At 46.1% G+C, this 9,458-nt stretch overlaps 1 protein-coding gene across 1 annotated transcript in view; it reads right to left on the bottom strand.

The window, feature by feature from the left end:
- Nucleotides 1-8,281, bottom strand: part of Dstyk (dual serine/threonine and tyrosine protein kinase) — a 51,442-nt gene extending 43,161 nt beyond the window's left edge. Inside the window, exon 1 of the mRNA XM_031382260.1 lies at nucleotides 7,822-8,281. Coding sequence (XP_031238120.1) covers nucleotides 7,822-8,086 — 265 coding nt within the window. The 5' untranslated portion in view covers nucleotides 8,087-8,281. The remainder of the gene's footprint in view (nucleotides 1-7,821) is intronic.
- Between the last annotated feature and the right edge of the window lie 1,177 nt (nucleotides 8,282-9,458).

Here is a 9,458-nt window from a genome sequence, read left to right as displayed (position 1 = left end):
TTTCTCTGTATAGCCCTGGCTGTCCTGGAACTCATTCTGTAGACCAAGCTGGACTCAAACTCAGAAATCCGCCTGCCTCTGCATCCCAAGCCCAGAAAAGGCCTGTACTAAGCCTAGGCATATCCACAAGAGACTCCAGTCAGTTCTGGGAGATAAGAAAGACACCTTCTCCACACAGTACTGATGCCCTGTACCATGGAGAACCCACTGTCCTAATGCTATTTCCCCACATGAAGGGTTAATTCACATTGGGTCTTGTAACCCTTAGGAGCAGAGAACTCACATTTCTACAGAAGCCTCACATTCTTCCAAGGAAGGTGGAGATGCAGGCTCACTAATGGTAACGGGATGGGATGCATTCTGCACTGGACCACACAAACATGACAGTCATTACCCACAGCATCAGAGTACCTCAACTCCGTTCAAAGTGATCTTGGCCCTGCAATCAGGTAAGCTCTCTCTACTACTGAGCCAACCTCCATTCCTCAACTCTATCAATGCCATATTTTTAGTGTGTGTGTGAGAGAGAGAGAGAGAGGGAGGGAGGGAGGGAGAGAGAGAGAGAGAGAGAAAGAGAGAGAGAGAAAGAGAGAGAGAGAGAGAGAGAGAGAGTATAAAGAACATTTATGCATTGTACACACACCTGTAAAGGTCAGAGGAAAACTTACAGGAGGAATTGTTTTTTCCTTTTACCATATGGAGTCTGGGTCTTCAGTCTTCTGTTTGCTTTGTTTGGTTTTTGAAACAGGGTCTCTCTGCATACCCTGGCCATTCTGAAGCTCTCTATGTAGACTTGGCTGGCCTCAAACTCACAGAGATCTACCTTCTTCTGCCTCCAAGTACTAGGATTAAAGGTGTGTGCCACCATTCCTGGTTTAGGTCTTCAGGTTTGTATGCCCTACCCCATGGCTTCAAAGACAGGTGATTGTTAAGTAGGCAACACATCTGTAGAAGACCCTCTGCACTGGCCTGGTGAAATGTTCTTAACCTTCCTTTCCTAACTGCAAGCTGGAATGACTAATCTCAGGCCCCTGGGTAGAATGGCTTCCATAAAGGGCTGCTGAGTGCATGAACATTAGAACTTGCTTCTCGTACACTGATGGCCCTCTGGTCTAGTTGGTATTGCATGAAAATCATTCTTTGGGACATGAAAACAATTATTTAGCATAGGGCATGGACTCTAACTATAGTCTAGCCCGATATTGTAGCTCATGTCTATAGTCCCAGCCACTCAGGAGACTGAAGTAACAGGATCACACAAGCTTAGTTTAAGACCACCCTAGTACACAACAGAATAAGAATCCACCTTGGGAAAACAAACAACCAATTGGGGACATTCTCAGTAAATAGGGACGGGTGGGTCTGCCTGCCCTAGCAGCTGCTGCAGCCAGCAGGCAGCCCCGCCCTCTCCAATACTGCCACAGCTGAGAAAGTGGACGCAAAGGAAGCAGAAATGCAGGAGTGATCATATGGTGCTGTCGGGGTTTTTGAATAAAGCTCTTCTGCTAACATGTTCAATAAAAAGTTGAAGCTGTTAGAAAAAAGGAGGGGGGACCTCAAGCATAACCATCTATCAAATTGTAAAGTATGGATGAGCCTACAAAATTCCAAATCTCCAAGTGTGTGGACATGTTCTTCTGAAATGAAAGGAAAATTGCATTTGATTTCATACCATCATTCTAGAAATGGAAATAATTTAATAGGCATTTGCCCATTATACACAAAGCAATTCCATAAGCACTACCGGACCAGGACACAGACACAAAAGACACTTTCTCCTCAGGCCCTCCCAATCTAGTCAGCAGAGGCAGAAGAACATTCTTATAGCCATCATGAACAAAAGAATTACAGCCAGGGTCTGGAGGAATTAAGCAGTGAGCACAATGTGAAACTTCTATTTTCCTTTACTTCAATAACACGTTCTTGAGGTTTTATTTTTAAAAGATAGTTATGTTGTTTTTATAGTGCTAAGGCTCAATCCGGGGGCCCTGCACATACCTAGCAAGTGTCTAGTGCTGTATAACATTCTCAACCCCAAAAGATTAGTCTTAAAGTACATTTACCATGGTCTCTTAGTCTACTGAAACAGAATATAGGATCGAGTGAGTTCACAAGAAAAAATTAATAACCACACTGGATTTTTATTTAACTACGTGGTTTCTTTTTAAAGATTTTATTTAATTTTAATTTCTATACACAAGTCTATGTATGCATGTATGTACTTTATCTATGCATGCATGTACACTATCTGTGTACAGCACGTGAAGAGAGGCCAGATGAGAGTATCAGATCCCATGGAACTGGAGTTACAGAAGATTAGGAGCCATCCTTGTATGGGTGCTCGGAATCAGACCTGGGTGCTCTGGGAGAGTAAGCAGTGCTCGTAACTCTCCAGCACCCGAATACACATTTCCTTTACAAAGTACTTGCAGATGCTGGGCATGGTTGCACTCATGAACTCTCAACAATCTTGCTGCCTACATGAGACTTGCACAAGACCACACTTGTCAACATGTCAACAAGGGAAAAGGCTTCCAAGCCCCCGGCCTCACTAAGAGAAAGTCAGCTTCTTCAGAGACAAGCAGGACGGGCGGCCCAAGCCTAGGTGGTCAGCCCTAAACCCATGAACACACATGCAACACCAACTGACTACAGTAATGTTTGTGTGGAGGGCAGGGAGGGTGGTGTGTGCAGTGCCTAGAAGAAAAGGAATTAGATCTGAATTTGAGAGGAGGATGTGTGGGAGGCATAACGGAATTGGAAGAAGAGGGAAAGGTTGAAATAATGTAAATATAGTATGCTCACAGAGGAAATGATTTTTACAACATGGTCCATGGATTTTTAAAAATAGTGCATCCAGCATAATCTCAGAAGATTAAAAAATAAATAAATAATAAAGCTGGGCATGTCAAGTCTTATGACCTCAGCACTCAGGAGACCTGAGGGGACTTATGCCACACCTTCTCCACTGAATAAGGTCTCCCACTGCAGTGAAGCATGGTTCCAAATTAGGACTCATTTGTAACCATCTCTGTGACAAGTGCATCTGTATTCCCAAGCCAGGGAGGAAGGCACAAGGAGGCACGGAAGCAGAACTGGACCTGAAGCCTGGAGCCCCAGGCCCACCTCAAGGCTCCAGCACTGCACTGTTTTGTTCCACATTACATCCCTCTGCTTATTCTCTCCCCTTCCCTCCAAGCACATGCTCCCACTTGCTAATCCAATGTTCACCACCTCCCACCACAGGATAGAACCACATCTACTAACATCTACACCGAACTGTAGTGTGTGTCCACTTTCCCTAAGTGTCAACTTTGTAAGGTGAGCGCTATGACTACCACATCATACAGTAGGATAGAAGTGATCCTTTTCTGTTTGTGGTTTTGACTTTTGAGACAAGGTCCCACTATGAAGCCCAGGCTAGGCTGGAACTCTATATACAGCTCAGATTGATTTTGAACTCAAGATCCTCCTTGCCTCAGCCTCCTGGAGTGCTGGATTCACAGGCACATTGCCATTGCAGACTAACCTTGGATACAGATTGCCAGAACATTGATTTTAGTATTAGTGCCTTGCTTCTAAAATTCAACAACCCGTCTATACAAAACAGTAACCAAAAGAGGCCACAAAATACTGAGAAACATATTTATTGGATAACAAGAAGCAACCAGTTATAAAAATCTGAGGATTAAAGTTCATTTTTAAAAGGCCTATAATCAAGCGGATATGGTGGCACACACCTTTAGTCCCAGCACTTGGGAGGTAGAGGCAGGTGGATCTCTGTGAATTCTAGGCTAGCCTAGTGTACAGAGAATTTTTCAGGACCACCAAAGCTACATAGTGAGACCCTGTCTTGAAAATACACAGGCCTATAATTTAGCCACTCTACCTTTCTGTTTTCTTCTCAGCTTTATGTGTGACCTGTGCATAAATTCTATATGAGATTATACCTCTGTAGAGGATCAAGTTCAGGCCTCAACTTTTTTTTTTTTTTTTTTTTTTTTTCTGAGACAGGGTTTCTCTGTGTAGCCCTGGGTGTCCTGGAACTCACTCTGTAGACCAGGCTGGCCTCGAACTCAGAAATCCACCTACCTCTGCCTCCCAAGTGCTGGGATTACAGGTGTGCGCCACCACTGCCCGGCCTCCAACTTCGTTTTGTCCACCACCCAATACACACAAATAGGTGCTCTGTAACGATGACATTTATAATTAGTCTTTCTTAAGAGAAAGGTGTAAGCCAAAAGTAGTATTTCACTCCTACAGTCTCTGCGCGCTCAGGAGGTGTGGCAGGTTACAGGTTACAGACCAGCCTGAACTACATTTTGAAACTCCATTGAAAGGAAATGGAGAGGGAGAAGAAAGAGAAAGAGGGAAAGACTGACATCCACTCATCCAACGAGAGGCCAGTTTCTGGGCTCATTCATCAGCGCCCAGATGTAGCACACTGAGCAGCACATCCCAGGCACTCACACGGCTACTTAATAATGGCTGGCAATGAATGCTGAGGCAGAGGGATTATTTAACAGAGGAACTTAAGAACGGCCCAGAAGAACACAGTGAGACCATATCAAAAAGCAAAAGGGCTGCTCTAAACCTGTGCCTTGTCAACTCCAACAATCCTGGATCCTGGCGGTAAGGACGACTACAGCCTCCATCTCCAGATGAGGAAGCTGTGACACAACACAGTTATGATCAGTTAAGACCAAAGGGAGGCAACACAAGCAACAGCGTTCCTACCAGACACATATGAGTCACTGCAACGTCCTAAAATGGAGAAGATGAAGACAAACTGCAAAAGCCAGGACCTGCACTGGATCATAAAGTAAGACAAGTACTTTTCCTTCTTCTATTTTGTCTCCACCCTGCCTCTCCTGAAAGGGTTCAAAGCCTTTATCTCATTGCTTCTGAATGCTCTAGCAGGAGAAGAAAAAAAAAAACAAATAATAAAACAAAACAAAACAAAACCATAATAGACTGAGGGGTTTCTCCCCCACAGCTACATAAAATGACTTGGTTGACAAAGGGAGACCAATCAACAAAGGGGAGACCAATCAACAATCTTCTTTTATGTTAACCTATACCACTACCATCCCCCATGACTATACAGCCCAGGCTGACCTGGAACACACAATCCACCCATCTCAGCCACTGACTTGAGTCAATATAAATCTATCAAAATAAGAAAGAGGTTTGGCATTCTTCCCAGGTCTCTGTGGTTGAATGTGAAAATTTTAAAAATGGCATTATGTATTATGACAAATGGTATACAAAGAAATATAATAAATTGTTTTCTAAGGTTGCTATCTTTTTAGTCCAGCATCTTCAAATTATAGTTAGTCTCTGATTTTCAGTTGCTCAAATACTATACTGCATTAAGCAGAGGAAGGCTTGTTAGGTTAAGAACTGAGTGACCCTGTCTGTCATGTTGAGTCCCTATTAATCAGAAACCAACACTCACAAAAGAAAGTTGAGACAACCTCCAAGTAACTTTGACCTTACCAAAAAGCTCCAGCCAGCACAAAGAGCTAATTGTCCCTTAAGGACTGGTTCTACCTTCTAACACCTTTACTGAAATACCCAGGACAACAGCATCCTTCAACTAGACACAGAAAGAGATACTTAAAACCCCTGCTGCAGCCTCACCCCCACATGTGAAACCCTCCGCGATGACTGCAAACCCTGGTATGGAACAAAATCAATCTGTTCCCTACCCTCTCATCTGTGTCCTCCTGGGATTTTATAGAGATGGGCACATTCCAAAGGGTGAGGAAAGTTTAAATATGCAAAAATTAGATCACGATGCAGTCAACCAGAAAAGCCAATTAAGCAAAATACAAAGGTGTTTTTGTATGTCTTAGGTTTGCCTTTAAAGAAAACAAAAGCCAACCAAGATGCTTCAACTTTTGAAAATCTCCATCTCTCTAAATTAAATCTATTCTGAGTTGGTCTTTTTTTTTTTTTTTTTTTTTTAAAGAGTAACTCTGAAATAGTCATTTTAAAGTAAGGGCAGAAACAGAGGGCTTTTAAAGCAACGCTTCTTCTGCCGGGAGAAGTTGCTGCCAAACACTGTTAGGCGTACCCTCTGGGTCCATCCAAAAGTGTGAGCTGGCTCTAACTGCTCTCTGACGGCCGCACAGGCCAGTTCCGCAGCTCACTTCTAGACTGCAAGTCTCTGCAAGTGTCAAAAGCACAACCTCAGAAAAGTACTTACCACCCTAGTGGGTTTTTTTTTATCTCCTAAAGTTAAATAAAATCTTTTGCCTGGTGGTGGTGGCACACACATGTAATCCCAAAGGCCAGCAGAATCTCTGAGTTCAAGGCCAGCCTGGTCTACAGAACTTGTCCCAGGAGAGCCTAGGCTACACAGAGAAACCCGGTCTCCAAAAATTAAAAATAAAAAATCTTTTAAAAATACCTATACTGTGTGTGTGTGTGTGTGAGTGTGTGTGTGTGTGTATGTGTATGTGTAGTGTATGTGTGTGCGCGCACATGCGCGCAAGCGTCAGCACACGTGTATGCTCGAGCAGTGGCCTATGTGTGGAGGTCAGCAGATAACTTTCAAGAATAGGTTCTCTCCTGATCAACTCAGGACATCAGACTTGGCAGCAGGTATATGTACCAGCTAAGCTACCATGCCAACCCAAAACAAGGGCTCTTTAAATTGCTATTCCTGGGCAATGGAACAGTATCATTGAGGGCCCTATCTGGACTTACCAGAATGTCTTTAAACACGCCCTTCTGTAGTCTCCGACAAAGTTAAGATATTAAACATGCATCAAAAAGTATAGGGTCCAACTCACAAATTCACCTTAAGTGATAATAAAACACCTGTATCAGACTCCAATATCTTTGACTGCTAAATTAGACTCTTAGGACCCACCTACCAAGGTTACACAACCGGAATCCATGGGACAGAGCCTCGGACATGGCATTTTTAATGCGCGCAAGGAAGAATAACCTCTTCAGGTTATTTTAATCTATACTGCAGCTTGAGAATAACTAAATAAAAACCAAGGGCATATCTGCTTTTAGGTTGTTCCCATATACCTATCCACATGGAATGCCTGTGGCTTCCCCCATCAACTTCCTAAGGAGAAGGTGCTAAAAGTTAAACCCTCTAGTTCCCCACCAATTGTAGTTTAAAAGTAATCAAGGAGGGTCAAAGATCTTGCAGTTTTTAAAGTGATCTGGGGCGTTTGACACATCCCATGAGGGGCGGCGGGGGGCGGGGGGGAGAGGGCGGAATCAAGTCAAGAAGGGCAAGTTCTTCAAGGGCTCAAGGCCGCCCCACTCCACCCCCAACAACAATAACAACAGCAAGCGTTCCCTAACTCCTTCACCATAAGTACAATTAATTTCTAACACCCATTAGATATCCTTTTCTTTGGCAACTCCAAATCCTATCTAGAGGACATCTTCGCAGGGCTGCCTCTTGACTGGATTGCAAGCAAGCACTTTACACACCCAAACCCCCGCGCGCTCACAAACACATACCAGTGCAGTCCGAAGGCGACCAGGGACTTCGGGAACACCCAGCCTAATGTCTAACTGGGAGGGCTCGGTCCCCAAACCAAGCGCCCCAATTCAAAGCAACTTTCCCACTCTCCGCTTTAGCCTTTTCGGATTCTGCCTCCGGGTCTCTCGAGCCCCTGCCACTCTCTCCCCGAGGGGTATCCTCCCACCTCATCTCCGATCCCCGAGGCCCAGGCCCCGCACCGCCCCGCGGCCCTCCCTCCCCTACTGGCCGCCTCCTCCTGGGGTTGTTTTTCTGACGGGGATGCCACCCTCCACTTTTCCTCTCTGCTTCGGGCCTGTCCTTACCCGCTGGCAGCGGGGCTTCGGCGACGTCGCCGGCAGGGCCAAGCTCGGCCGCGCCGCCGCCCGCGGGGGAGGAGGGACAACTGTGGCTGTGGGAGCCCTTGATGTCGCGGAAGAACTTCTGGGTCTCGCGCAGGTTCTGCCGCAGCCGTCCCAGGTAGCGGCGGTAGCGGCCGAAGCCCCGGCACAGCTCGCGGATCATCCCGCCGCCTCCTGGGCCCGGGCCCGACACGGACTCGCCGGCCCACGACTGCCCGTCGGCCTCCATCGCTCAGCCCGCTGTCTTCGCGGCTGGCTGCGCCGCTGGCCCGGCCCCCTCCTCCCGCCCCCTAGCGCTCAGAGAAGGCGGAATCCGCCTCCTGACGCCCCTGCTGGCCCTCCGCACGGCCTCCAGCCTCCGTCACTGCCGCGGCTGAGCAGCCAGAGCGTCCGGCTCCGGCCAGAACCTTACTCCGCTCCCACAGCGGAGCGAGGGAAGAGCTCACCGAAGCACCGTCGCTGCGCGGGCTCCTGGGACTTGTAGTCTGGGCTGGGTGGAATGCCACAATGCCCACGGGGAAGCGCGCGAGCCGGTGGACCCGACTGATCCCTGTGCTTCCACTCTCCTCGTTTAAAAATGTGTTCTGGCACTGTACACGAATTGCTAAGGAAAGGCAGAACCCGCAGAGTATGGACGCCGGCAGAAATGGGGTACCTCAAATCTAGGAGAAAGATTTTAGTAGTAGAAGGAGGAAATAAGACCGAGGCTAGAATATCTCTGTGGTTATCCCAAATGGACACAACAGATAATAGAGAATTGGTCGAAAATACCCTGAGAATAGTTACAGTCTACTTTTTCTTTTTCTCTGCTCTAGATGTGAAAGGGGGAAGGGGTGTGAGACCTAAAAGAAAAGACAGTTGATTTCTTGTAGAGCCGGCAGGGGTAAGGGGAAGTTGAAGTCAGTAGCCTTCTAAAGCTGATTATCTTAACGAGGCTTCTTCTGCCAGTGTGCCAAACTTCCATCGACTCAGACTGTCACAGACTCCATGACACACAAATCACAAACGTGACAGAACTTGACCCTGCTCACCTCTTCACCTGATTTACACACACACACACACACAGAGAGAGAGAGAGAGAGAGAGAGAGAGAGAGAGAGAGATCTGATTGTATCTTGAGTAACTTGAGCTCTAAAGTAAATTATATCAATTTAGTCAACTTAGAATTAGTTCAATGTGAAGTGTGAAGGCTTTAGCCTGTAACTTGTTGCACTTTTTAAAAGTTCACCCGTTCAAATGAGCCTGCACTTCAAGGTAGGTTAGCTGTAAAGTAAGAGCCTCACGTTCCTTCCCATTTACGCCTCCCTTTGTGCATTCTCCACTGGCCATTCCTCTTCTTTGCAAAGTTGTATTCCCCCTGCTTTCCAAAAGGCTTGATAAAACAGAAGTGAGAACACAAATGGAAATTTCAAAAAAAAAAAAAAAAAGGTTGATAGTGTAAGAGCATTATTTAAAATAGAACATGGGCTGGGTGTGGCAGTGCATGCCTTTAGCCTCAGCACTCAGGAAGCAGAGGCATGAAGGTCTCTGTGAGTTCAAAGCCAGCCTGATCTACTGTGTGTGTTCCAGAATAGACAAGGCTACATAGGGAGACCCTGTCT

The sequence above is a fragment of the Mastomys coucha genome, unplaced genomic scaffold, assembly GCF_008632895.1.
Source record: "Mastomys coucha isolate ucsf_1 unplaced genomic scaffold, UCSF_Mcou_1 pScaffold1, whole genome shotgun sequence".
NCBI classification, from domain to species: Eukaryota; Metazoa; Chordata; class Mammalia; order Rodentia; family Muridae; genus Mastomys; species Mastomys coucha.
Note: the sequence above shows the minus strand (reverse complement) of the source record. Positions and strands in the feature narration are given on the sequence as shown.